The 26,226-nt window shown below is 49.7% G+C and overlaps 5 protein-coding genes across 12 annotated transcripts; 3 read left to right on the top strand and 2 right to left on the bottom strand.

Moving 5' to 3' along the window:
- The first annotated feature begins 900 nt into the window (after window positions 1-900).
- On the top strand, window positions 901-9,803 carry fer (fer (fps/fes related) tyrosine kinase). Of its 3 annotated transcripts, none has more exons than XM_077585858.1 (19): window positions 904-1,089; window positions 1,651-1,773; window positions 2,346-2,477; window positions 2,570-2,743; window positions 2,901-3,000; window positions 3,072-3,255; window positions 4,005-4,262; window positions 4,703-4,825; window positions 4,932-5,130; window positions 5,211-5,309; window positions 5,678-5,884; window positions 5,961-6,083; window positions 6,152-6,208; window positions 7,229-7,347; window positions 8,075-8,169; window positions 8,264-8,387; window positions 8,550-8,704; window positions 8,938-9,060; window positions 9,115-9,803. In XM_077585858.1, exons 2-19 carry the CDS (start codon window positions 1,702-1,704, stop codon window positions 9,249-9,251), a joined length of 2,481 nt encoding a protein of 826 aa, XP_077441984.1. In that variant the 5' UTR covers window positions 904-1,089; window positions 1,651-1,701; the 3' UTR covers window positions 9,252-9,803. The 3 variants fall into 3 exon arrangements, with proteins under 3 accessions (XP_077441986.1, XP_077441984.1, XP_077441985.1); XM_077585859.1 differs by lacking the exon at window positions 904-1,089 and adding an exon at window positions 1,154-1,527; XM_077585860.1 differs by lacking the exon at window positions 9,115-9,803 and having other exon boundaries at window positions 901-1,089; window positions 8,790-8,938.
- cdc26 (cell division cycle 26 homolog) lies at window positions 9,544-11,449 on the bottom strand. Its single transcript, XM_077585865.1, has 3 exons — window positions 11,301-11,449; window positions 10,239-10,348; window positions 9,544-10,147 (listed from the first exon to the last, which is right to left on the bottom strand). The coding sequence occupies exons 2-3, from the start codon at window positions 10,317-10,319 to the stop codon at window positions 9,941-9,943; spliced, it is 288 nt and encodes a 95-aa protein (XP_077441991.1). The 5' UTR covers window positions 10,320-10,348; window positions 11,301-11,449; the 3' UTR covers window positions 9,544-9,940.
- prpf4 (pre-mRNA splicing tri-snRNP complex factor PRPF4) lies at window positions 10,143-17,134 on the top strand. 4 transcript variants are annotated; one of them, XM_077585861.1, is made up of 16 exons: window positions 10,143-10,393; window positions 11,393-11,523; window positions 12,292-12,482; window positions 12,557-12,743; window positions 12,806-12,893; window positions 12,980-13,059; window positions 13,146-13,239; window positions 13,523-13,617; window positions 13,688-13,746; window positions 14,121-14,244; window positions 14,319-14,408; window positions 14,527-14,649; window positions 15,569-15,676; window positions 16,475-16,593; window positions 16,787-16,893; window positions 16,972-17,134. In XM_077585861.1, the coding sequence occupies exons 3-16, from the start codon at window positions 12,311-12,313 to the stop codon at window positions 17,056-17,058; spliced, it is 1,533 nt and encodes a 510-aa protein (XP_077441987.1). In that variant the 5' UTR covers window positions 10,143-10,393; window positions 11,393-11,523; window positions 12,292-12,310; the 3' UTR covers window positions 17,059-17,134. The 4 variants fall into 4 exon arrangements, with proteins under 4 accessions (XP_077441987.1, XP_077441988.1, XP_077441990.1 ...); XM_077585862.1 differs by having other exon boundaries at window positions 12,310-12,482; XM_077585864.1 differs by lacking the exon at window positions 15,569-15,676.
- A 732-nt stretch (window positions 17,135-17,866) lies between these two features.
- ufc1 (ubiquitin-fold modifier conjugating enzyme 1) lies at window positions 17,867-18,744 on the bottom strand. Its single transcript, XM_077586154.1, has one exon. The coding sequence runs from the start codon at window positions 18,678-18,680 to the stop codon at window positions 18,027-18,029; it is 654 nt and encodes a 217-aa protein (XP_077442280.1). The 5' UTR covers window positions 18,681-18,744; the 3' UTR covers window positions 17,867-18,026.
- A 755-nt stretch (window positions 18,745-19,499) lies between these two features.
- ythdc1 (YTH N6-methyladenosine RNA binding protein C1) lies at window positions 19,500-26,130 on the top strand. 3 transcript variants are annotated; one of them, XM_077586148.1, is made up of 17 exons: window positions 19,501-19,702; window positions 20,640-20,741; window positions 20,853-21,145; window positions 21,315-21,708; window positions 21,794-21,841; window positions 21,913-22,007; window positions 22,115-22,223; window positions 22,310-22,427; window positions 22,497-22,581; window positions 22,673-22,827; window positions 24,352-24,428; window positions 24,573-24,609; window positions 24,678-24,717; window positions 25,256-25,318; window positions 25,393-25,590; window positions 25,659-25,829; window positions 25,973-26,130. In XM_077586148.1, the coding sequence occupies exons 1-16, from the start codon at window positions 19,675-19,677 to the stop codon at window positions 25,827-25,829; spliced, it is 2,013 nt and encodes a 670-aa protein (XP_077442274.1). In that variant the 5' UTR covers window positions 19,501-19,674; the 3' UTR covers window positions 25,973-26,130. The 3 variants fall into 3 exon arrangements, 2 of the variants coding, with proteins under 2 accessions (XP_077442273.1, XP_077442274.1); XM_077586147.1 differs by having other exon boundaries at window positions 19,500-19,702; window positions 24,352-24,609; XR_013296684.1 differs by lacking the exons at window positions 24,573-24,609; window positions 24,678-24,717; window positions 25,256-25,318; ... (1 more) ...; window positions 25,659-25,829; window positions 25,973-26,130 and having other exon boundaries at window positions 19,502-19,702; window positions 22,673-23,632.
- The last annotated feature ends 96 nt before the right edge of the window (window positions 26,131-26,226 follow it).

Here is a 26,226-nt window from a genome sequence, read left to right on the forward strand (position 1 = left end):
GGATCCAAACGCCCCCCCTACCCACCCAATCAAATACTGCTGCTGTGATACGTCAGTGCATCCACCATATTGGTCAGGGCAGCGCTGAGCTGTAAAGCCACCCTGTCGACGCAATCACTCAAGACTTGTTATTAAATGAGTTAAGAAGTGTTACAAGCCAGGCCCTTTAAAGAGTAGTATTATGGGGGATAGAGTATTGCAGTGCCGCATTTTGGCACAGGGGGGCGGTGCAGCTTGCTCAGAGCGCAACGTACGTTGGTGGAAAAAGCGCGACTAAAGTTTGTGCGAAAGCAACGAAAAGAGAACATTCATGTTCAGTCTCTCTCTGTACTACGGTTAAGAGTTCACTGGACAGGGGAAGATGATTTAACAGCAATGTTAGCCACAAAACCAGCATAATGAGTGTTAAATAATGTTATAAGGACTGTTAAGATCATAAGTCATTGTTGAGTTAACGAGTATGAAACGAATGAGGCTTTCACTTTGCCACATCCAAAATGGCGCTGACCTCTGTTTATGCATTCATACAGTCTTGTAGATTAGATTTCAGTTCGTTTGTCAGTGGTATTTGTGTGTATAAGCGAAGTGCGCATCATGGGTAGGCCGGCTGGTAGCCTGCTACCAACTTGTCATTGAAAACGTATGCAGTCTAACGGGGGAAGCGCTGATTTGAACCATTTCAACCGTTGGAAAGTTGATGTTTTATATTGAATCTATTTTAAACATGTATAGCGTGTCGTTACTGACTACCCTCGTACAATCCTATCTGTAGTGTACGTCACTAATATTTTCAATTAAGATATATATATTTTTTTTTATTTAAAAAAAAGAAGAAGTTTTTTTGTTTATTTGCTCGCTCTTTCAAGGAAAGCAAAATGGGGTCTTTGCAAGTTCCCCTCGTGCTTCCGTTTCCGGCGGAAGCCCCTCCCTGTTAGCCTTAGCCATTAGCTCAACGGGGAACGGGATTGGGAGAAAGTGGAAAAGGGAGAAGAAAAGTTGGCCAAAGGACGAAATGAGCGCAGACGGGGAAAAGCCGAGGACCGCGGTGACCGGACACTGAGTGTGTCGCCCCAACTAGCCGCCTCTCAGGTGCTTTAGAACGGCGCAAAAGAGCCAAAAGACGTCGTCGTTAATCCTCGAACGTCCCTCCAGTAGTCCAGGAGGGACTCCACTCCCTCCTCGGCTCTTCTCTCGTCTGCCCTTCCGTCCAACGGGCTGAGCCGAGCGAGAAAAGAGCGGACACACGGAGAAATTGCTCCGGTGCTCGTTGCTCGAGTGACTTTGGGCTTCGAAGCCAGTTTGCTAGCCACTCTTGGCGGCGGCGATTTGGCAGTTTGTCTGCTGGAAGTCCTCTTAGCATGCTAGCTTGAATTTCCCATTCACTTGAATGGGCTGCGGCTGACTTGACGTTAGCCTCACTTTTTACACGTCACTTGCCGCTATTATCCGTTTTCTCTGCCTTTACAGCTACTATTATATATAGTTTGGCTGATCAGTTTGTATGACGGAGTGTCCTAGCTGTTTTAGGTAACATTTTACAACATCGACAAGAATGACAGTTGTGTTCATGTCCTCAAAACTAGTTAAAGTCGAAATTGTAATATATTTGTATTTTTATTTTTTTTTACGTGTGTGTCTTTCCTCTTTCAGTGGATCATGCAAACTTTCCTCTCTCGACTTCGCCGTTAAGCCGCCTGACACATGATGGGCTTCGGTCGGGATCTGAGGAATTCCCACGAGGGATTACTCAAATTGCAGGATTGGGAATTAAAGGTACGCCTTTTGCACTTCTCCATCTTCTTGGCAGCCTTTTTTCTGACAAGAACAAGTTCAAGCAAAATGTTCACACATGAAGGGTGACCATATTCCCATTTCCAAAAATAGAGGACACTTTTTTTCCGGCCTTGAAATTGTGGTACCAGTCGCAGTTACACTTTGTACTTCACCTCCTATTAGTCACGCAATTCTAACCGGACATTTTCATGCATATTTTATATATAAAAAAAAAAATGTTGTAAAATACACCATGAACGCAACATAGCATTTTTTATCCACTGATGCTGACGCACCACAACAAAAAAGGTGAGGTCTTTTTTTATTGTGTAAATACTGTACCGGGTGTTCATGCAAAAAACATAACTAGAAATTAAAATATAAATGTTCTGTTTTTGGGACTCGGGAACAGATTAATTGCATTGACATTATTTTCTTTGAAAAAAAATGTTTCGGCGGTTGAACAATTTGGACTTTGAGCACTTCAAAGGAACAAATTATGTTCAAACTCTGAGGTACGTGTGTGTGTGTGTGTGTGTGTGTGTGTGTGTGTGTGTGTGTGTGTGTGTCAGCTGCTGGAGACGGTGAAGCGTTTCATGACCCTGCGCGTGAAGAGCGACAAGGAATACGCCGCTCTGCTGCTTAGCATGACTCAGCAGATGGAGAAACAGGAAGCGGCCGACTACGTCAGCACCGTCAGCAAGGTGAGCGCCGACACCGGCTTCGCCGACACCGGCTTCGCCGCCACGTCCCGCCTGCCGCGCCTCGTCGTCCTGACGTGGCGCCCGCGTGTCAGTCGTGGTCGCAGGTCGTGCGTCAGACGGAGGCGCTGGGTCGCGTCATGAGAGGTCACGCCGACGACCTGAATTCGGGTCCGCTGCACCGCCTCGCCACGCTCATCAGAGACAAGCAGCAGGTGAAGAAGAGCTACCAGAGTCTTCATCAACAGCTGGAGAGTCACAAGCACAAGGTCTGCTGCCGTCGCACGCACCAAAACTGCCGTTTATGAAAGCTGCTAGCGCCAAAAACGTCCTTTGTTTTCATATTTGTCAATCGCTTTCAACTGTCCAAAAGAGCCATTGTTCTTATTATGATTATTATCATCACTGTGCCGTTGCTGTTGCCAGGTGACCAGGAGCGACCTGGACAAGTTAAAGTCCACGTATCGCCAGCTGAGCCGCGACGCCAACAACGCCAAGGACAAATATCGAGAAGCGCTCAGCAAAGGTTTGGCGCTCATCTTGACGAGTTGCCAACTCTTGGACTCTCCAACGTTGTTATTTCCTGGCGTGTGGCAGGCCGCGAGGCGGAGCGAGCTCACGAGCGCTACGACAAAGCCACGGCCAAGCTGCACAACCTGCACAACCAGTACGTGCTGGCCGTGTGCGGGGCGCAGACGCAGCAGGAGGAACATCGGCGGCACGCGGCGCCCTCCTTGCTGGACGCCCTGCAGAGGATGCAGGAGGACATGACGCTCGCGCTGTGAGTCGCGACGGCGCCCGCGCAACCGTCACGCTACGTCGGCAGCACGGGAAAAATAAATGCTGAGCGGAAGACCTTCATGCGAAAAGGCTGCCATTTGAAAGCATGAGATTTCAGCAGACTTGTTTGGAAGTCGAAATTCAACTTATTTTCTTTACTTATCAATGAGGATGTAAAGATATCCAAACATCACAATACGATATATATATATATATATATATATATATATATATATATATAAAAAAGCTCATACTAAAAAAACAAATTAATTCATTTTAATTTGGTCGGACCAATCCGGCATTGTTTAGGGCGGGACGAAACCAATGAGCGCTGATGGCTTTGTGCATTTTTATATGGTAAAGATTTTCGTTTTGAGGGTGATTAGGCGCCGCCATATGGACAAAGTGGGTAACGTTATGCCTAAAGGAAGACCACGTTTCTCATAAGGACAAGCGCATTGCGTGCTTTTCGAGCTCATGACATTCAAATTGACGTCCATCTTCGTAACGAATGTCGAAAGGAAGAAGCAGTCGGCACATTTGTGCTTTTTTGTGCGTTGCCGTCATCCTCCTCAAAATGAGAGCGCCCCCTTCAGGACATCGCAAACGGGGACGTTCAACTCGTTTTAGGTCAATGAGAAGAGTTGTGAGCAGATTTGATTCAAGTTGAACAATTATTTATACTTCCTTAGTGCTACTTTAAAGTGGGAATTGTTGCCTTTGAGCGGCAAAACGTTTGCGTGTGCGCAGGAAGAACATCCTGGAAGAATACTGCGAGATCAGCAGCCTGCTGACCGACGAGGTGGTCAAAGTCCATCGGGAGATTTCGGCCGCCGTCGAGCAGATCGACCCGCTGGCGGAGTACCAGCACTTCATCGAGGCCTACAGGACCCCCGAGACCCCCGAGGCCAACGTGGAGTTTGACACGTCCCTGCTGGACGAGACGGACAACCTGGCGGCCAACGACATCCTCTGGAACACGCTGACGGCCGACAGTCTTCACGCCATGTGAGGACACGTGATCAGAAAGTGGCCATTTCTGCCCCTGCGGCAAAACTTGTTGACTTACGACCACTCGTCTGCTAAAAGAAGAGTTCTAAAGTAGTCGTGAGCAAATTTCCAACTCGTTTGAGCCCTCGAGTCGCTACGTCGTCGACCGTCCAGGAATTCACAAGTAACCATTCAAGCCCTACAAGTTATAAATTCACAAAAAAAAAAGAAAGTCGTAGGAGCATGATACAGTTCTTGGGGTGCGACGGGATTCTCCCCCAAAAAACACAAACAACGACCAATCATTTTCAAGAAAAGAAAAGAAAAACAATTGGCAAGTGGTCGGAGGACGTCTTTTGTCCATATTGAAAACTTCCCATATTGGGAAGGTCGTGGCCCGCTGCGGGTTTGAAGTCGCCCGTGCCCGATCCGCGCCATGACGCCCAAATGTGTTGCAGGTCGTCGTCGGCCACGGACGAGTTGGCGCTGACTCAGCAGAACCTGAGGACCAAAGAAGCGCTGGTGGACGACCTGGATGCCAAAATCAGCAGCAGCCAGCAGAACGCGGACAGGAAGTCGGAGTCAGTGTCGCCGTCTCGCCACCGCCGCCGTCTCGCCACCGCCGCCGTCTCGCCACCGCCGTCCTTTGTCCGGCCGCTTCACGTCTGTCTGTCCGTCCGTCCTCAGCTGCGTGCTCCTCCTCAGCCAGAAGTTGTCCCTCCTGGAGCTGCGTCAAACCGTCCAATCGCTGCGCAGCTCCGAGGCCCGGCTGGCCTCCCAGAAGGCTTTGTTGGACGCCAAGATGGCGGACGCCCCGTCCCCTCCGCCCCCGCCCCCGCCGCTGGCGCTGCCCTACGAGGACGACACCCGCTCGCTCGGCTCCACCGTAAGCACCGTCGGCGGAGGCCTGGGCCCGCTCGCGGCCTTTCACAATAAGAGCGGCGGCTTCCTGTCTGGTCTTTTCAGGATAAAAGCAAAGAGAAGAGCTCTCGCTTGGATACGCTTCGACACTCGCTGGCGGGGATGATCCGCTCGCCCAAAGCCATGTTGGGCTCGTCGTCCTCGGTGAGACGCCGCTTTTTGCTCTCGCTTCAAATACGCCTTCCAAATGTCCTTCGATGTCACGTTTTATTCAGTTCGGCGTCTTTCACCACAAACGTCCGCAATTGCAAATTCACAGTTGGAGATGACGCTCGCCTGCGTCAGCCGTTCTCTCAAATGTCCTTTTTTTCCGGCGGCAATCCAACCGTTTGCTGCCTTTCAACTCCCCCCAGTTTTTTTTTTTACATCCTCAATTTCCATTTTTTGGACCGATTCAAACCATTCATTCCAACTTTCAGCTGTTCAGCTCATTCAACGTTTCCCCCAAATGTGACTTGTAATCGCGCCGAATGGAGAATTTTGTGCAAGTTCCCTTTTGGTGTGACTGGCAGCACTTCTTTGACGTCATCCCGTCGTCGGAGCGCCCCCTGGCGGAGCAGGAGTGGTACCACGGCGCCATCCCTCGCACGGAGGCCCAAGAACTTCTCCGGCAGCAGGGCGACTTCCTGGTGCGGGAGAGCCACGGCAAGCCGGGCGAGTACGTCCTCTCCGTCTTCTCGGACGAGCAGCGGCGCCACTTCATCATCCAGTTTGCCGACGTACGTAGGACACGCCCCCTGCGCCCGCACGCAGGCCGCTGCTGTGACACGGGCCGTCTCGCTCTGCTTCCCGTAGAGTCAGTACCGCTTCGAGGGGACGGGCTTCGGCACCATCCCGCAGCTCATCGAGCATCACTTCTCCAGCAAGCAGCTCATCACCAAAAAGTCCGGCGTGGTTCTGCTCAACGCCGTCGCCAAGGCAAGCCCCGCCGTGAGGTCGCCGAGGTTTCCCGTGTGTCACGTGTGTGCGTGCTGTCGTGTGCGCAGGACAAGAAGTGGATCCTCAACCACGAGGACGTGGCGCTCGGCGAGCTGCTCGGGAAGGTGAGCTCGTTTCCGCTTTGTCGCTTCCGACAAGCAAATTGTGACAACAATTCAAATATTATTGTCGCGTCAATCAAATCATTTCTTGTTTTTGGTCCACACAAAACAAACACATGCTGAACCTTTTACAAGACTTTGAAAAAATGGTCAAATTTGGCTGAGCTTTTAGTTAGTGTTTTTTTTTTAAATGTTTTTTGGGATCCCACGAGTGTTCATTTTGTTCGCCATTTTTAAATGTAGTCTCAGTTTTATTTCAATTTCAGTCACGCTTGTTCATCTTGATCGCACTTTTTTATATTTAAATCTAGCATTTGCGTCTCTATTTGAATCCAAGAAAACCTCATTTTATGTTTTACAAAAGCTGTCGACGTTTGAGTCAGGACAAACCTTTGACCTCCGTACGTTTTTGGGGGTCAGCAGAGGATGTTTCAGATCTAAAACGATTTCACATAACGTTTCCTCGCCTCCTTTTGATGAGAAACAACTTCAACACTCAAAGTGGCAACGACGGCTCAACGCTACAAGCTAGTTTTAGTGTTCGTTAGCGCCGGCGGTCGCACAAAACGTGATTGTTGGAACGTTACAGCCGTTGGATTCTTGTTCTCGTTTACTTCTTTTTATTTGAACCTTTCACCGTGACTCCCCCTCTTTTCGGACCCGTGTATTTGTGCATGTTGCACTCGCTGGCTGCAGATTTGAAAGGAGATGTTTAACGGACGAGACAAGATTTCACCAAATCATATCATTTTCGTCTCATTTTTGTTCAATGATTTGAGTCCACTTTTTGTGAAGTACATTTTTAGTCCTAGTTCTTGTTTATCAATGAGGGTTTTAGTCTAGTCTATTTTCAGTCTGGCGTTGACGAAATTATTTTTTCTTTTGTTTTCGTTGACGAAATGAACACGAGGTCCCACATTAAGCCTTGTTGGGGTCCGGCCCTTAATTAAAACAATGAATTCATAATGATATTTGTCATGAATAATGATTGTAATTGATTTCTATATCTGGCTCCTCCTCCAGGGCAACTTTGGCGAGGTGTTCAAGGGGACGTTGCTGCGAGACAAAACGGCGGTGGCCGTCAAAACCTGCAAGGAAGATTTGCCTCCAGAACTGAAGATCCGCTTCCTGTCGGAAGCCAGGTGAGCGCCGCCGATTGTTGGCCGAGTGCCGCCGATTGTTGGCCGAGCGCCGCCGATTGTTGGCCGAGCGCCGCCGATTGTTGGCCGAGCGCCGCCGATTGTTGGCCGAGCGCCGCCGATTGTTGGCCGAGCGCTCGTACGGCACGGATGATGTTCGACATGCGTTTGAATTTGGTGCCGTTGGATCGCGACTTGTTCTTAAGAGTCCGTCCCCATTTGGCGCTTGCTACACGTCCAATCAACTCGCTCAGAATTGAGAATGATTGCATTTGTTGTTGTTCTTACCTAATCAAAATAAGAAAAAGTATTAGAAGGCTTAAAGATAAATGACCATCTTTTTTTTTTGTGCCTCAAATGTCAGCCGGCCAGCACTCGGTGAACAAGGCTGACAAAACATTTCCTCTTACCGGCTTGTAATTGTAGCAGAAATCCAACACCACAATTCAGTCTCTGCCTGCGGTATTTTTTTATTATTATTGATTGGGTATTTTCTCTTGATATTGATCACCCGTCTACCCCGACGGCCAACAGCAAGCCAAATACAGTCAAGCTTATTTACATATTGAATATTCATGAGAAAAGAGCCTTTCAAAGTAACAGAGACAAAAATTTGCCACACAAAATAAAAAAATGAAGTTGGGACGATTAAAGGAAGAAGCAATAAAAACGAGCTCCAGCCAGCGTTGCATTTTGTGAGTTTGATGGCCGCGTTGCGTGATGTGTTGAGGATCCTGAAGCAGTACGACCACCCCAACATCGTCAAGCTGATCGGCGTGTGCACTCAGAGGCAGCCCATCTACATCGTCATGGAGCTGGTTCCCGGTAGGTGGCGCCGCGTCCTCGCACCTGCCAACGTTTCTGTCTTTTTTAAAAAAAATATTGATTGATTGATCCCGGTTGGCGTTTGGCCTGCCAGGCGGCGACTTCCTGTCCTTCCTGAGGAAGAAGAAGGACGAGCTGAAGACCAAGCAGCTGCTGCGCTTCGCCGTGGACGCCGCCGCCGGCATGGCGTACTTGGAGAGTAAGAACTGCATCCACAGGTGAGTTGCAGCGAGGCCACGCCCACGCGGCCGCCGCCTGCTCACGCCGCCTGCTCACGCGGCCGCCTGCTCACGCCGCCTGCTCACGCCGCCTGCTCACGCCGCCTGCTCACGCCGCCTGCTCACACGGCCGCCTGCTCACGCCGTGTGCGCTCATGTCAGGGACCTGGCGGCCAGGAACTGCCTGGTGGGCGACAGCAGCTTGTTGAAGATCAGCGATTTCGGGATGAGTCGTCAGGAGGACGACGGCGTTTACTCGTCGTCCGGTCTCAAGCAGATTCCCATCAAGTGGACCGCGCCCGAAGCTCTCAACTACGGTAAGGACGGATTTACATTTTCCGCTGCTCGGCCTCCCATCGGCTCATCAGTCCTCAAATGCTAAAAGTTATCTAATCAGCGTAGGCAGCAGGTTAGCAGCTAATGAGAGGCAGAGGAGGCTCGGCCATGACGGAATCGTGTGTATCGGGGATTTACAAGTGGCTGTACTCGATGCTGACTGAAAAAGTCGACGTGCACTCGCCTCGGACTACAACGCCGCTTTCACCTGCAGGTCGTTACACTTCCGAGAGCGACGTGTGGAGTTACGGCATCCTGCTGTGGGAAACCTTCAGTCTGGGGGTGTGTCCTTACCCGGGAATGACCAATCAGCAGGCCCGTGAGCAGGTGGAGAAAGGTGAGCGCATCCGCGCCATGTCCGCGCCACACGCGCTTACGTTGTGGTTGCTAGGTTACCGGATGGCGTGTCCTCAGCGTTGCCCGGACGACGTGTACAAGGTGATGCAGCGCTGTTGGCAGTACAACCCGGAGGAGCGACCCAAATTTGTTGAACTACAGCGCGACCTCGCCGCCCTCAAGAAAAAGTGACGGGAGGTGTGGCCTTTTTTTTGTTTGTTTGCGTGTGGCTTTTAAACACTCCAAATGTTGCGGACGTCGTCACGCGTCGCTGCCGCGGAGCCACCGAAGGCCGTTGGCGCGGCGAACGGCCTTCGCTCGGCTTCAGCCGAAAAGGAAGCAGCCTGTTGGTCAAACAGGAAATGTGCACGTTTGCATCAAGAATTATTAAAAAAAACTAAAGTATGTTATTTCCACATGCAAGCAAATTGATTTCATGTCTAATCCTGTAACAATAACAACCAAACTAATCTTCTTATCTATGTACATTATAGTTTGACTTTTTATTTCTATTTATACTTTTTATTTCTCAGCAAATCCAGCATCTTAAGATGATTTTTTTTTTTTTTTAAGACAATCAATAACAATGTTATTTATTTTTGGAACCATGAGACGTGTCCTGAGAGGGTGGAGCTTATCTTTTAGCGCCGCCGCTGGTTCCTTTCTGTACATAAACACATTGCTGAAACATTTTATAAGATAATTGATGCATTTATAATGAAAATAAAACACCAGACAACATTATTGTGTTCCGACTGTGTGGAATGAACTGCTTGATTTTGAACTATGCGAGCGTCAGAAGATTAAAAAAACAAAAACATTCTTCCAAAAGGAAGTTGCCAGCCCCCAGCAATATGAAAAGATGCCGACATCTTCGAGTATTAAAATTGCAAACTTCCGAAGAGCGTGGGCAGGGTGGTGGGTTTGGGCTGCGGCTTGAAGCCGATTCGCTCGTTGATAAGCTCCGCCCTCGACACGGCGGTTGAAGCTGAGGGCGGAGTTTCTGCTCCGATGACGTCGCCGCCGCCCACAGAGTCCCCGCCCACTCCACCGCCAGACTCCGCTTCGTCTCGTTGACGTTTCCGTGCCTGAAAGAAAGCAAGACCCAAGGAAAATCGATCAATATGAATTGCATTCCCTCAATGACCGCGAGATCATCAAATCAAATGGAAACTTGACCTCGAGTTCTTTCTTGATGCTCTCAAACTCGTCAGTGTCATCAATCTTAAGCTCCAGACGAGTTGGTTTCCTCCTCAGCATCTTCTCTTGGACTCATTCACTGAAAAAGGCTGAAAATGTCAATGTCAGCGCGCAGTCGTGCGTGCACCCGCCAGGTATGCTTTTAATCATTTAGGGACCTTCTCGAACGTGTCCAAATCGGCTGAATTTTAGCTTCTCAAAAATAAATACTCTCACACTTATTACTCTTGCAACAAAATAAGATAACTGGTAAATACTGCTTTTACTTCGGAAAACATTTTTGCCCATCTTCTGACAGATGTTGTAGATCGAATCACGAACTGAATCATCAACGTGTCAAGTTGAAATAATGCCTTGTTTTAAATAGAGTGATCTCTATTTTTTCATCCACTTTGATTAAATGAAAAAGTAAGCAACAGTTTGCAAAAAACATGCTGCCGTACCGGGTTTGAACCGAGTTTACCTGCATAACAGCCCATTGTGCAGGTGCGCCGCGTTTCGTGTGTTGAAGATCTTGACACTTTATTATGTAGGGCGATGACGAATGCGGTCATTTTACATACGGAGTACTTGGGTTGGATTTATTTCAGATTTAAGACATTTTAATATAGTGCAACGGTCGGATTATATTACATTTTGGAAAAGGGATTTATACCAAAACACAGTTTCGATTTTGCCATCACTATTAATTACTCTTACTTAACAGTTATGTAGTGTATTCGTACTTGGTGCGTTTCGACTGAGCCTGGAAAGAAAGAAATTGAAATGGAAATTGGGAGTATTTCCTGCAGTCATTACGTTAACTGCTTTTAGTAACTCGACGATTTGCGTAATCTACAGCAGCCAACATATATGAAGACTCGGTAATTGGTTGATAGTATAAAAAACAGCCCATTTGTCACCTTGGACATACTGAACGAACACACGTGACATTTTGAACGCCTGTAAGTGCATTCAACAAGAAGTGAATGCTAAAAAGATGGCGATATTGTTTATATGGGCGCTCCCGCCTTTGAAGCCAGCAAGCATGCAACAATTTACCTGCCGATTGATTTCAAGTTGCGTCGCGACCTTGCAGGAACGTGTTATGTCGGCTTTTGACTTGTTCTGTGGTTTGAAATGTTGTACTATAGTTTTCCGAAGCCGTCGCTGAGTACAGGAGGCGCAACCTTTGAACCCGGAAAGTGGTGTCATGTGCATCCGGGTCACTGTACGTCATCCAGGACATCTCTCATTCAAACAGCGCTCAATTCCTCTTGTGCAGGTATGAGTTCGATAAGCTTTAAATAGTTGTTGTGGAGATTGCTCTCCATTATTTTAGTGGCTACAAACCCAAAGAAATGCCACATTTTATAATGTGAAAGTTTGTCGCTACTTTGACGCTCGTTAGTGACTCAATGTGGCTAATGCTAACGCTAGCGGCGAACAGAAGCGGCGGCATGTTTATTTGGTAGACTCGTGTTTCTTAGCATTTCTTGCTCAGAAAATATATCTTTATTGTTATCCTTATTCACGTCCGTTATAAATAGATTTTTCTAATACTTGTTTTTCTGAAACGATTACAGCTAGTACTCTAGAGTTTACGATGGAGTTACGTTCCTTACGGCGGCGACGTAAACCAATTTGTACATAAACGCAACTCTTGCCATATTTACACTGGAGTCGTTGGATTCATTGCACTAAATATTTTTGTGAAAAGTAGCCCTAAAACAAACCAATAAACTACAGTAAATAGGCCTACGGTACTAAGTGAGCGTGGCCTCGCTGCCAGCAAATGACTTCATTTCGTCGTATGTCGACACAGTCGTAAAGCGCTGTGTCGTAAAGCGCTCCTCGTTGCCACGATTCCATAGTAATTAAAAGTATCCGCCGCATACCCCCCAAAAAACATGGCTTTTTTTTGTTCGGACTTTTGTTGTGAAATATTTTCTTTTGTCCCATGAATTGTTTAAACGTGTTGTACTTCTTGTTGTGCCAGGTCACAATAATTGTGTTTAATTAGAAGAATAACTGTTGTCCATTTACTGTGAAGTACTTCCCGTTGGACCAGGATGTCAGACGACGAGGACTCGGCTCCGGCCCCGAAGAAAGGTCGCGTGTTCTATGGGAGCCTGGAAGAAAAAGAGCGCGAGCGTCTAAATGCGGAGATTGCTGGCAGCTTGTCGACAGGAAGTGATGGCGTCAAGGCCGGGATCGAAGCAGGACACATCAACATCTCATCTGGTGGGTGACGCCTTTTTGAAGACGGCCGCCGCCCCGCGCCTGCCGACTCAGCCATTTCTCATGATGCTTTGCAGCCGAGACGCTGGAGTTGGAGGATCACGTGAACGAGAGGCAACAGGAAGCGCTCGCCGAGTTTGAGAGGAGGCGGCGAGCGCGACAGATCACCGTGTCCACGGACGACACTGAGGTCAAGGCGGGGCTGCGAGCGCTCGGGGAGCCCATCACCCTGTTTGGGGAGGGGCCAGCGGATCGGCGTGAGAGGTGGGTCACACCCTGTAACTTTGCTCTTGTCCACGTTGACCTCCATCTCGTCCCCTTTTCAGGCTGCGTGGCATTTTGTCCGTGGTGGGTCCAGATGCCCTGAAAAAGTCCAGGAGAGACGAAGAGCGAGCGAAGCGATCACACGAAGAGGTTGGCGCGTTTGGCGTGAACACAAACACGCCTGATGTTATGAGGATGACGTGCATGTTTTGTTTTTTCTTCTTGACCGATCCCAGTGCCATCAGACATGGTACCACGAAGGTCCCGCCTCTCTCAAGGACGCACGTCTGTGGTTGGCCCGTTACTCTCTGCCAAGGTGAGTGGCCACCGACCGGACCGACAGGAAGTGCATCGACAGTCAGTGTGTGCGCACGCCGCGTGATGTTGCGATGGCTCCGTCAGGTCGATGAAGCGTCTGGAGGCGGCCCGGGCCCTAAAGGAGATTTGCGAGGCAACCAGAACCATCCGCCAGCAGGAACTCAACAAGAGCCTGAGAGTGAGTGCACGTTAGCTTGAGCAGCGAGGGAGGGCATTTCTTTTAAAATTTGTATGTTTTTACATTTTTAAATTTTTATTTTATTTTATAATTTCGCACCTTTATAAGACTTGTAATTTGATGATACAACAATATGTATTGGGCACTTTGTTTGTAGTTTTAACCTGCTCTGTTCTCTTCTTTTATGGGGACGACAGATGGAAACTAGCATTGAGCTAAATGTGGTGATGTTATTGCACGCATTGTCTTTTGAGTAAACGAAAGTCAAACTCTTTTTCCGTAGAACTTGAACAACTTCTGCAGTCAGATCGGTGACGATCGACCAATCAGCTTCTGCCACTTCAGTCCTGATTCCAAAATGCTGGCAACCGCCTCCTGGTGATGCTCATGCGTGAAGACGCGTGCTCAAGCGGCTAATGCTATGCTAACGCGACGCGTCCCCCCACAGGAGCGGTTTGTGTAAGCTGTGGTCCGTTCCTGACTGCAACCTGATCCGCACGCTGAGAGGTGGGCCACGTTCAGAAAACAAATCTTTAAGTAACACAATCAGCAGTTTGGCAGATAAAATTAGGAAGCAACTCTTCAAATAAACGTCAACATGCTGTTTATTGCCTTTCCTGTCGCAACAAACGGAATTAGCAGCTCCATGTTTGTTGCTTGCTACAGAAACTGTTGGATTTTTTTGAATGCTTTTATTTCACATTTGAAACACCCATTATTATTATTATTATTATTGTTTTATTTTTGTGCATCTGGAATGCATTGATCGCTTTTCCGTTCAAGTTTTTCAAAGCACTTTTTAAAACACATTTGCACTTGTTGAACGTTGAACCGATACGTGCGTTTGTTGGAGACTCCGCCCCTTTGTGTCTATTCCGCAGGTCACAACACCAACGTGGGCGCGGTGGTCTTCCGCCCGCAGGCCGGCGTGTCTCTGGCCCAATCGGATGTCAGCTTGGCCTCGTGCGCCGCGGACGGCTCGGTGAAGCTGTGGAACCTGCTCAGGTAAACGAGAAGAGGCGGCAAAAGGAGGGAAAAGGGAGGAGTAACAAACCCCTCCCCCTGTGTGGTCGCCGTAGCGACGAGCCGGTGGTGAGCATCGACGACCACAGCGAGAGAGTTTCTCGCTTGTGTTGGCATCCGTCCGGAAGGTTCCTGGGATCCACGTGGTAAAAATTTTTTTTCCGATTTTCACATTTTGTCTCTCTGTTGTAAAGTTCAATTCTGCAATCCAAAGTATTGTAAGGAAGTCAATGAGGCAAATTGCGCCGCTGCTCGACTGTGCAGCTACGATCATTCGTGGCGTCTTTGGGACATGGAGGTGCAGGAGGAGATTCTGCATCAAGAAGGTCACAGCAAAGGCGTTCATGACCTTCATTTTCATCCTGACGGCTCGCTGGCCGCTACCGGGTGAGCGCTCGCACGCTACGAACACAGAAAGCTGCTGTCGCTCTCAAAAGTCAAAATTCGGTTTAATGATAAGCAATGTGATGTTGAGAGGCATTCAAAATCCAAATACTTGTTCATGACTTTTCTTTTGTTTTTTTTACATACAACATCGCGCAACGGAGTCACTAAAGCACAATTTAGCCATTTCATAATTTAGCGGTGACTGATCATTTATAACAAACAAAATGACCTGCAGTTGCTTCGTGTTCCAAATCGCAATTGCTCGGAATTCGAAAAGAAAAAAGTACCGTTCCTGTCACCAACGTCCATCATGAAACACTAATGCCACCTAGTGGCAGAGAATTGCCTCAACACAAATCTACGACTCATTGTTTTACCCTCCATTTAACTGTTACAGTTATCAATGACCTCAATGATGCAACTACAAGTTTATTTAGGAACCATATTTGTGCACTTTTATGTTCATTAACAAGAGATAAATATAATAGTGTGCAATTGATTTAGGATTGCTTGCGGATGATTGCAATCAACTGACAGCCTAATCGAATGAGTTAAAGTTGTATCACGTGAGACGTGACGTTACCTGCAGAAGTTTCACTTTGGTGGCGTTGCGGCATTCTGGCTAAAACCATCGTCACAATTATTTTGACAACTTCCGCATATCGCGCTCGCCACTTTGGATTCATTCGACGAGGGAAAGCGTGTCTTTAGGAATCGCACGACTTCCCACCAAACGACACCACAGGAGTGCACACACCGGATCCCGTTTCAGGCGCCGTCATGCTCCACTTTTTCTTTTTCTTCTTCTGTCCGTCAACTTTCCAAGCATCGCCAAAGCCATTGAAGCTTGACAAGTGCGTTATCATGCCGCGTGTGCCAAGTCTTACTGCAGTTAAGTGCGGCCCGTCTCCCCCGGCAGCGGACTGGACGCCTTTGGACGAGTTTGGGATCTTCGCACGGGACGCTGCGTGGTCTTCCTGGAAGGACACCTGAAGGAACTCTACAGCGTGCACTTCTCGCCCAACGGGTCAGCCAATCACGCCGCGGCGCCGAGTGTCACGTGCGAACCGTCCAGATTAAGCTTGCGCTTATCAGTGACAAAGTAAAAAGAAAAAAGTTATTTGTATGATCTAAAAGTCATCATAATGATGACGATTTGACATTTCTTATCTAACATGAACTCATTTGCGCCCAAAAACGTAGACTTTTTTTTTATGCTGGAGCCATAAAGAAGGGTTCGATTCAGCCTCTGAACTGAAGAGAACGCTTAAAGCAATCTGAGTTATTACAAAAACGGCCAGCAGAGTATAAGAGATCGGCCATTTTGCAACAAGTTATTTTTAAACCGATTCGTGAATAATGATGAAACTTAGCTATATGCTAATGCTAATTGCTGCAAAACAGAAACGGATGGAAATCTCCTAATGTTTCTTTTGGTAGGTTCCAAGTTCTTATAGCAACAGTTAAAAAATAATGAATAGCTTGCAACAAAATGGATTTATAATTTGAAGTTGAAAAATGTGCGACTTTTTTGCGGTAAGATTCCATTTTAAATAAAAAATTTGGGGGGGGGGATAAGTTGTTTTTACATGTTGAAGCAATTTCAAATCAAAAGCCTGACATGTTTTGATTTGAGCAAAAATCATTTGCATCTTTCAACACAGCGTTTTTCTGGCAAGCTTCCAAATGGGAATATGTGGCGGGCAAACGGAGACAATGAGTCTCGACAAAGAGATTTTTTAAATCTGGATTTAAAAAAATTTAAGCAACCGAGTCCACTGTATGAAAATAGCAATATAAAGATCAAGTTTGTTTTCTCCCGCAGCTACCACCTGGCGACAGGAAGTGGCGATAACACCTGCAAGGTTTGGGAGCTGAGGAACAGGAAGTGCCTTTACACAATCCCCGCCCACCACAACCTGTTGTCAGGTGTCAGATTCCAACGTAAGCAAGCACGTTTGTTCCTTGTCTTTGTATCATGGTGGGGACATCTGATTGCCATCATGCATTTTGTAGCCCGTTGTATTTTTTTTCCCACCCCAGCTTAACTCCGTGACCTCCGTTTATTTCCGATACGATTGGCCAACGTGTGCTGTAAAGGACGCAGACGTCAACGCGCGTGTTTGTGTTTCCGCAGCCACAGACGGCAACTTCCTGCTGACGTGCGCGTACGACAACATGGCCAAGGTTTGGAGCCACCCGGGCTGGATGCCACTCAAGACGCTGGCCGGCCATGAGGGCAAGGTAGCCATTTTGTCTGAAATGTGCTGACTTGGCGATGAGGGAGTGTCGCATTCATGGCCTTCGCCGTTTGCTTGTCAGGTGATGGGCGTGGACGTGTCCCCCGACGGCAAACTCATCGCCACGTGCTCCTACGACAGAACCTTTAAACTTTGGGTGTCGGAATGACATGCTTTGTTTCACCTCACTTCATTCTTTGTTTTCATTCTTTCTTCAATAAAATGTGTTTTTTTTAGCAACAACACATCAACGTGGACTCGAGTTTGTCTCCAGATCAGGTTGCAGCATCAAACCCGGCATGTTTGTAAATAAATCCCAGCATTAGAAAGGTCCATTACATGGCAAAATGTCTCAACTTTTGAAATGTAACTTTCTAGACAGCAAATGTCCTGCACGTGACATTTGGAGGCAAGCGTGACGTCGTGAAGAAAAGAGCGAACAAGTCAAACTTGTGGCGCACTCAAATCAAATCAAGTGTGGCTACTTTTGTTGCTAAATGGATTTGTTCTGTTGGTTCAGCCCTTCCAACATTTTAGTTGATATTCTCAAATATAGAATTTTTAATGAATCATTTATTATGGTTCATATTAAGCGCCATCCATCATCTACCGCTTAATCCGGGGTCGGGTCGCGGGGCCAGCACCTTTAGCAGGGAAGTCCAGACTTCCCTCTCCCCAGCCACTTCAACCAGCTCCTCCCAAGGCGTTTCCAGGCCAGCCGAGAGACACACGTCGTCCCCGGGGCCTCCCGCCAGTGGGACGTGCCCGGAACACCTCTCCGGGGAGGCGTCCCAACCAGATGCGAGCTCATTTGAAATGAAATCATTTCATGATGTCAATTTTATAACGTATATGACTTTCCCCCCAGCTGATTAAAATGCTTCTCGCACCATTTCCCCCCCAGTGGAGGCTGGAACAGATGAATTGATGGCACAGAACAAATTGTTCTCGTATTTAAAAACAATCAACGCTCATAGTTTAACAAGAGGTGATTTTTTTTCTCTTTCTCCCCAATGTTTTTATTGACATTTGTTTTCACAGAAATCGTTTCAGGTGTTATTTTAGTGGCAAACACGATTGCACGGCAGCACGTCACGTGCAGCAAACGTTCGCAAGCGCTCACTCCTAAGCGTGACGTCACAGCGGCGCCTTCCGCTGCTCGAAGTGGACCACGAGCCCCTTGGCGATCAGGTCCGGAACCTCGACGGCGAGCCACGGCCCAAGCCCGAGCGCCATAAGATGGGCCAGGCCGAAGCGCGGCGAGTTGCGGGCCCACAGCGGCGCGAAGTGTTCGGTCAGGCAGATCTTGCCGCCGCGGTACATCTTGGCCGTCTTTCCGTCCAGGTCCGGCAGAGCCACTTCCGGCGCCGTGTCCGGGTATGTCACGGGGATGTCGAACTCCAGGCGGAACTCGTAGCGCAGCATCTCGTGCACGAACCAGCACGTGCCGGTCCAGCGCGTGCCGTCCGCGTTGGACTCGAGGCGGAACCAGTCGTTGTCGGCCGCCTTGTTGTTCTCCACGAAGCGGATGAGGGCCTGGTACTCCTCCTTGAGGCGCTGCGGCCACAGCGCGCGCTCCCGTGGGCCCGCCTGCGTCTTGAGCAGCGGGATCTGAGACACCGCCTTGCGCGTGTTCTCGTCCGCCATCCAGACGAACTCGTGGGCCAACAGAGTCGGGATATTCCTCGGAGACACTCGCTGACGTGGATCCACCAGGTTTCCGCTGCCTGTCGTCACGAAAAAGTTACTCGCCACTTCCTCGCCTCTTCGGCTTTCTGCCCTCGGGCTCATGAGCGCCCCCTAGCGCACCTGTCCGACTCAAAAAGGACTGAAACAAAAAGCACAAATGAAACAGCTCTATTTATGGGGTAGATGCCACGGACTTCCGGGTTTTACACATCAGAGGCGTTTCCGGCCTCTGCTGGCGGTGTTCCAACACTCTCGCCATCAGCGGGAGGGCGTCTCGGCTATGCTTCGGACAGTGAGACAGACACAACACACTGGCAGCCCCCGGGACGCGCGGCCCACACAGTCGCAAACCGGAAACGGAAACAAAGCTGATGGGTGAAAACCCAGAAGTCGGAAATCTCGCCTCCTCTGCGGCATATACCCTATTGAACTCATTTTCACATTCTCCGACCGATTCAAACCACACAAAATAAAAACACCATATCACGATGTTTTTCTTGCCCAATTCAAACCGTCCGAACTTGAAATTGTTCAGCTACTATCCCAGGGAATGTTTAAAATATCAAAATGAAAGCATAATTACATTTTTAATTGAATGAAAATGTGTTGTAATCACGAAATGGGTTTTGTTGCCTGTTCCGGGAATGTGTCATTGAATAAGAGGGTTTATTAATATCAATTTTATTTACTTGTAAAGTTGACTTGAGTTTTGTTTAGTGCCACATCCAATATGGCGGAAGCAGAGCGGTTGATATCAAGTGGGATAAAAAGCGTAACGTCTACATTATTAAGTATTTCATATAGTTTTCGTCACTGCACAAAATTTGCGTAAACAAGCAGCCGATTAATTATTATTTTTTTCTTATAAAAGCCGTAAACATTTCATGAGGTCACAACTGCGCCGCCATTTTAACGGAAATTGTCACCACTTCGGCGCAAAGAACTTCCGGTCAATACAGCCATCTTAGCATTTTCTCCTTGTCGTCGTTGCTTTTTAATCGTTCCCATTTTCGACGTGAACCAAACCTTTTTATTTTTTCCCCATCGACCGCAAGCAGTTCGCTCGCGTGGTGATCCCAGACGCTTCGGCGCTAAGATGGCGGCCGACCGCCGCGAGGACAAAGGTACGCGTGAGCGTGGATAGCTTCTTCGCTTGCTTAGCCTATTAGCTTGTCTTTGTTGTGTGGCGCCTTTTGTGTCGCGGATGTCGCTAATGAGGTTGTTGATGGCTAATTATTGTTTTTAGTCACTCGTCAACACGTCTATATTGTCGTACAACGGCAGCTGGGGATTGGGACCGTTTTGGTTTTCTTAACAACACCTGGACTTGCTCCAAACAAATTAATACAGGTGTGACCTAACAATTTTTTGTTGTTGTTTTGTAATAAAATACATGTCTATTCTGGAGTCAGAAGACATTTCACATAAAAATAATTTTAAGTAGTTTGTAATAACGTTAATCGGATAGCGTTGCGGTGTAGTAACGTTACACAAAAAAAAACACACACACAAAAAACGTAGGGGATATTTTGCCGTAACCGGCAACTCCCCACCTAAGCGCTATTTTGCCGTGTGCAAATTCTGCGCCAGTGAATGTGTACCACCGAGTGCGATAGTGGTTTGAGCGGTCACCCCGAAAGTGCAGGGGTCTTGGTTCGAATCCCTCTCTACATTTTTCTTCAAACTTTTAACTACAATTTCTTGACAACAGCTTATATGCTTTGACGGTTAGGGTTACGCTGGCAATGCTGATATCGGCCTATTTTCGTTGTCAAAACTTGGTAAAAAGACAAAGAAGGGGGGAGAAGCGAGGCGGAAATGTTTAAAAAGGAGTCTGTTAAGGCAGGGATGACCTGACAAGATCTCGGTCCGGTAAAGCAAGAATTTCCTTGCACTGAATGAGAAACGCATCTGCATGTGATAGACCGCCACTAGATTCAAATGAGGGGAAATCTGGCACAGCCAAATGCAAAGAAATTGGAAACCAGTCATCTGGATTTTGTAACGAGTTAATTTGAGCTGCTTGGTCATGTTGCTCAAGTTGATTTTGTGACGCGACAGATGGAGAGCTCAATGTTCTGGAAGACATTTTGACGGAAATGCCGGATCAGGACGATGAGCTGTACAACCCTCAGACGGAGCGACACGCCACCGACAAGAAAGGTAGCAGTCGTTGGCCCTACGGTTTTCTTTTCTCATCTTGTTTTCTTCACGTTCCTCTTGTCTTCGCCTTCCTGACATTCTTTGCGCTACCTTCACATGTTTGTTTGGTAGGAACAAAGCGGAAGAGCGACCATTCAGAGTGTCACGACCGTAAGCGGCTACGGGCCTCGTCGGCCCACGCCCCTTCCAGGTCCTCTTCGGCCAATAAGAGAGGCTCGGGTGCTCCCCTCTCGTCCTCCAAGAGGGCGGCGAGCAGTCCTCACAGACGTCACGTGAGCACCTACCGCGCCGGCGCCGGCTACGACGAGCGAAAGAGCCGCCGAGGAACCAGAGATGACGTCCGCAGCCGCGGAGGAGAACGAGCTCGCCGCAGACGCTCTCCCAGGGACGGCGCCGTCAGACAGGTAAGGCGCAAATAACACATCTGTCTGCTTGGAAATCGGACGATCGCAACCGTCAAAAGCAGGAAATTCAGGAAAACTTAAGCATTTAATTTCATTCCATCCAATATCTGAAGCGCTTAATTATTTTTGCATTTTGGATTTTTACAGTAATGTTTTTTTGTTTTTTCAGAAGCGGCAGAGTAGCCCCTCCCACCCTCGCGAGAGCAACCGATCAGAAGAGGACGCGGCGCCAGAGTACGCGGCGCAGCAGCTCTCCGGAAGCTCCTCCCCCGCCGCCGCCTCACATGATGAAGAACAAGAAGAAGAGGATGTCGAAGAAGAAGAGGGGGAGGATGAAGAGGAGGTTGAAGATGACGGCGAGGAGGAAGAGGCGGAGGAGGACGAAGATGAGGAGGAAGGAGAGAAGGAAGACGAAGGCGAGGAAGAAGAAGAGTACGAGCGTCGCGGCGAAGGCAACGACTACGACACGCGCAGCGAGGCGGGAGATTCGCGCTCGGCGTCTTCCGTCAGTTTTTCCGACGATGGCGAGTCGGCGCGCTCGGCCTCGGGGTCCGACGCCTCTGGTGAGGGTCGCCGCCGTTTGCGATAACAATGGCGGCCGCCGCCGGTCTGTATTTGTGACCTTCCTCCTGTGGCTGTTCGGCGCAGGTTCCGAGAAGAAGCGCGAGAAGCTTTCGTCGTCGGTGCGAGCCGTCAGTAAGTTTGCGCCTCCCGTTGTTGGCCACGCTTCCTGTTTTGAACTGAGCGCGCTTCCTGTTTCCTTTTAGATCCCAGCAGTCACCTTCGCTACATCCTGCGGGATTCGCGCTTCTTCGTCATCAAGAGCAACAACCACGAGAACGTCTCGCTGGCCAAAGCCAAAGTATGCCACGCGCCGGCTTCCTTTCTCACGCGCTCCTTTTTTCCTGCCTGCTTTTTTTTTCCAACCTTCCTTTCTTTGCGTCTCATCTGCTTGCCGTCGCCATGCAGGGCGTGTGGTCCACACTGCCGGTCAACGAGAAGAAGCTGAACGCGGCCTACCGCTCGGCTCGCAGCGTCATCCTGGTGTTCTCCGTACGGGAGAGTGGAAAATTCCAAGGTGAGAGCGAGGACGCGGCGGGGGGGGGACGTGGACGTGTGTCCGGCCACTCGTCACCCCGATGACATGTGCCGTACGCGCCGCAGGTTTCGCCCGCTTGTCTTCCGAGTCGCTTCACGGCGGCTCCCCCATCCACTGGGTGCTTCCCGCCGGCATGAACGCCAAAATGCTGGGCGGCGTCTTCAAGATCGACTGGCTGTGCAGGTGAGCCGGCAGCGTAACCCCGCCCCCCGTCGGCCGGGCTGCCTCACATTTGTCGCCGGCTCTCCGCAGGCGCGAGCTTCCCTTCACGAAGACGGCTCACCTTTCCAACCCGTGGAACGAGCACAAGCCCGTCAAGATCGGACGGGACGGACAAGTACGATTTTTGGTTCTCCGACGTGGCATCGAATGAATTCCGCAGGCCGATGGCGAGCGTCCGCTAAATGCGACTTGCTTGCCCTTTTCAGGAAATCCAGCCGGACGTGGGCGCTCAGCTGTGCGCTCTGTTCCCATTGGACGAGAGCGTGGACATCCACCAGGTGGCCCGGCGCGTCCGTCACAAGCGTGAGACCCCTTCGGAAACGCGACCCCGCGGCCGCCCGCCGCTGCGCGATCCGGGAAGGTTAGCCAATCGCCAAGCTCCTCCTCCCACTTCCTGTCGTTCTTCCCACCGCGGCGCCCCCTGCCGCCGGACGTCGGAGACGGCGAGCGCCGCGGCTAATCCGCTCGGGCTTGTCGTGTCTCCGCCGCTCGCTGTGGAGTTTTTCCGCCGGAGTGACGCCCGTGAAGGTGGCGCAGCGCGGCGGCGCAAGTTGAAATGGTTTCATGTTTGTTTGACTTTCTCTCTTTGCAGGAAATGTCACTCGTAGCGAGTTGAAGCTAGCCAAATCTAGATGGACTTTTCAAAATAAAAGCATTGGCTGGACTGTTGCAAGCAGGAAGGGAAAAGAGAGGGAGAGGGACTGTGATCTTCACATGGACTCTTTTGCTTTTTCAAGGGGGTGCAGGCTGGTCATTTGATGGGGGAGGGGTCACTGGACTGTCTGATGAAGGCGAGGGGGGGGGTCGGTTGGCGGGGGACAATTTGTCCAATCAGGTAAAGGATGGAACTGATCAAATGACCCCGCTTGCGTCCACCCCATGAGAGAACACTTGAAAAAGTCTTGGCGCGCGCACACATGCACCAGATGAGGACGTTTTGTTGGGGTGTGCGTGCGTGCGTGCGCGCGCGCGTGTGTTTGATGGACTGAAAGAGTCTGGAGGGTTTGAGGCTTTTCTTTGGTGACTGACAGGACTGCACCACCAGCACCATCATGACCCCTCCAGCCTTTCAAAGTAAGAGCGTTGGTTTGAAAAAGCCTTTATCATGGACGCAGATGTGGAAACAAACTTTGTAGAATCCAAAGTCCACTTTTACATCACAAGCGGTATGTTGACCCCCCAACAAGTTTTTGTAAGTCACATTATTATTACTATTGCACTTGTTGTTGCTGCGTGGATTTGGACGCACGAACATCCACTCGACTGCAGACTCGGGACCGACCACGAGGACTTCAGGAGCGGTGGGACAAATCAGGACGACTCGAGACGCCAAGCAACAAAACCGGGATCGACGACCTGGCAAGACTTCAGGACTGATGCAACAAACTGTCAAGATTGGGGGACACCTGAGTAGACTTGAGGACTGGTGGGACCAAGCGGGGAAGACTCGCAGACTGATCCGATCCTCTTGACTTAGAAATGCCAGTCAGACTTTGAGGCCGACTAAGTTGACTTCAGGAGCAGCGGGACAGCTCGGGAAGACTCGGGGACTGACTTGTAGACTTGACGTGTCAGTGGGACAAACTGGGAAGACGACACCTTAGTGGACATCATGACCTGTAGGACACATCGGGAAGACGCTGAGGCAGAACAGGAAAAAACCCAAAAGCATTGAGACAAAGCAAGGAGACTGTGGGACCAGCTAAGTAGACTTGAGGAACAACGTTGTGGGAAGACTGGGACCACCTGCGTTAGACCCGAGCACCAGTTGGACAAAAATGTTGTTTTGTTGCAGAGCCTTGTCCAAGTGGTTAGAAGGTTGAGTATTTATTTTGGTCTCGCCGCCAGCACGCCATTTGTCTTACTTGTCCACTTGTCCACGTAGGCGTCGCCCGGAAGAGTACGACCTTCACGGCAGGAAGCGACCTCGGCCCGAGTGTCCGGACTTCAACCAGCGATCAGGTTGTCAAATGACGGTCCGAGAGAGGAAGCCTCAAATGTTGTCTTTTGGATTCTCCGCCGGCCTCCAGCGGAGCCGGCCCAGTTGGGACGGCCGCTCGTCCGCCGTCGCACTCACGCCGCAATCTCATTTGGCTTCCTTTTCAGGTTTCATCCCGGACCTGCGCAGCCAGCAGGTGGACAGGTGAGAGGACAGAGAAAAAACAAAACGGCCCAAACGGCGTCAGGCTGAAAAGTTTGTGTCTTTTGTAGGCGCTTCTCCAACGTGAGACGGGACGTCTTCCTCAACGGGGTGAGTTTCCCGCGCCCACAGGCCGAGCACGTCAAAGTTCGCACGCATCAAAGGTCCGCCCAAATAATCAGCAGGAAGTCACATGACATCGTGTTGCTGAATTTGGCAAGATTTTATTTTGAAGTTGGCTGCGTTTCATCCTGCAGATCCGAAAACAGCTGCTGCTGCTTTTAGCTTGACGAGTTTTGCTGATGTGGAAATCATGAGACATAAAATATCATGTTGGGACGTAAACACATCTTTTTCTATAACGTCGACGTGCCGCTAAACGTCCATAAGATGTTTTCATCTTTAGGATTCTGCCAATTGTGGCGTGGGAGGATTTTCAAATAAAATGGCTCACTAGCGCCCCCTATGAATTTTCAACCAAGCAAACCCCGCTTGTACGTTTCACCAAAAAAGAGTCCAGTGAGACGGATCACGTCCTCGTGGGCTCATCAACATTGGGCTGTTTCGAGGTTGCGTGACGTGACTCGGCGTGCGGCTGGCGGGCCTGTGATGCGCGCCACCGTTAACCTGACTTCCTGTTTGCCGGCAGTCTTACGACTACATGAGGGACTACCACCACAACGTGGGACCGCCGCCTCCTTGGCAGACTTTGGTAGGCCCGGTTCGTTCCTCGAGTGGCCCGTTTGCATCCCCGCCGCGGGACTGACCTTGTCGCCTTGTGACCAGGCCACGTACCCTGGCGTGGAGCAGCCCGCCCCCCACCACCCTCCCTACTACCACCACAACCACCCCCCGCCGCCTCCCCACCAGGCGTACCATCACCACCACCACCACCCCATGCCGCCGCACGAGACTCCGCCCCCTCGCTTCCGAGACAAACAGCGAACGGCGGCGCCGCCGCATCGAGCCTTCCCATCCAGTCCGGTGAGTCTCCGTTGCGGAGGCGGAGCCCGTTTCGGGCTGACGGGCTGACGGGGTCTTTGCTTGGGCAGCACGACTACGACATGCGCGTGGACGACTTCCTGCGGCGGACGCAGGCGGTGGTGAGCAGTCGGCGGGAGCGCGAGCGGCAGCGGGAGCGCGAGCGACTCGGACCGAGACGAGAGCGAGACCGGCCCAGGGACCGAGACCGGGACAAAGAACGGGGGCGCTACCGCAGATGAGTGAGCAAAATCCTTCCTCTTCTGGCTTTTGGGCTTGTTTCTTTTTAATTTATTTTTTTAATCTAAGCGCCGCCGCGCCGTCCGTACTTTTACTGTGAAGTACGACATGATTTAATCTTTTTTTTTTTTTACATCCAATGTAGGACAAAATGTTGTCCCAAAGGAATAAAAAGACTTCCAAGAATGGTCTGCGCTGCTCCACAGTGTTGTTGTTTGTCGGCATTTCAGGCCAACAGGAAAGAATCCGTCTCCACTTTATTGTAAAATGAAAAAAATAAAATCAATGACTTGTCATCTTTCACCTCGATGTTCTCTTCCTTCCTGTCTAGCGCGTGCGTGCGAGTCGTCCGATTGCTACGACGAAGCTCAGCTCGGCCCAACGTGAGCTTGCTAGGAA

This window comes from Vanacampus margaritifer, chromosome 14 (assembly GCF_051991255.1).
Source record: "Vanacampus margaritifer isolate UIUO_Vmar chromosome 14, RoL_Vmar_1.0, whole genome shotgun sequence".
NCBI classification, from domain to species: domain Eukaryota; kingdom Metazoa; phylum Chordata; class Actinopteri; order Syngnathiformes; family Syngnathidae; genus Vanacampus; species Vanacampus margaritifer.

Excerpts from the sequence above, each read along its gene's own strand:
- ythdc1 (XM_077586147.1), top strand. The coding sequence starts at position 19,675 with ATGGCGGCCGACCGCCGCGAGGACAAAG. Across the intron at positions 20,742-20,852 it reads ACACGCCACCGACAAGAAAG|GAACAAAGCGGAAGAGCGAC; the intron begins GTAGCAGTCGTT and ends TTTGTTTGGTAG. Across the intron at positions 25,591-25,658 it reads GAGCCTTCCCATCCAGTCCG|CACGACTACGACATGCGCGT; the intron begins GTGAGTCTCCGT and ends TTGCTTGGGCAG.
- ufc1 (XM_077586154.1), bottom strand. The coding sequence starts at position 18,680 with ATGAGCCCGAGGGCAGAAAGCCGAAGAGGCGAGGAAGTGGCGAGTAAC.
- prpf4 (XM_077585861.1), top strand. The coding sequence starts at position 12,311 with ATGTCAGACGACGAGGACTCGGCTCCGGCCCCGAAGAAAGGTCGCGTG. Across the intron at positions 13,240-13,522 it reads AACTCAACAAGAGCCTGAGA|AACTTGAACAACTTCTGCAG; the intron begins GTGAGTGCACGT and ends CTTTTTCCGTAG. Across the intron at positions 14,409-14,526 it reads AGGTTCCTGGGATCCACGTG|CTACGATCATTCGTGGCGTC; the intron begins GTAAAAATTTTT and ends TCGACTGTGCAG.
- cdc26 (XM_077585865.1), bottom strand. The coding sequence starts at position 10,319 with ATGCTGAGGAGGAAACCAACTCGTCTGGAGCTTAAGATTGATGACACT. Across the intron at positions 10,148-10,238 it reads GCATCAAGAAAGAACTCGAG|GCACGGAAACGTCAACGAGA; the intron begins GTCAAGTTTCCA and ends GCTTTCTTTCAG.
- fer (XM_077585858.1), top strand. The coding sequence starts at position 1,702 with ATGATGGGCTTCGGTCGGGATCTGAGGAATTCCCACGAGGGATTACTC. Across the intron at positions 1,774-2,345 it reads TGCAGGATTGGGAATTAAAG|CTGCTGGAGACGGTGAAGCG; the intron begins GTACGCCTTTTG and ends TGTGTGTGTCAG. Across the intron at positions 9,061-9,114 it reads CCGTGAGCAGGTGGAGAAAG|GTTACCGGATGGCGTGTCCT; the intron begins GTGAGCGCATCC and ends TGTGGTTGCTAG.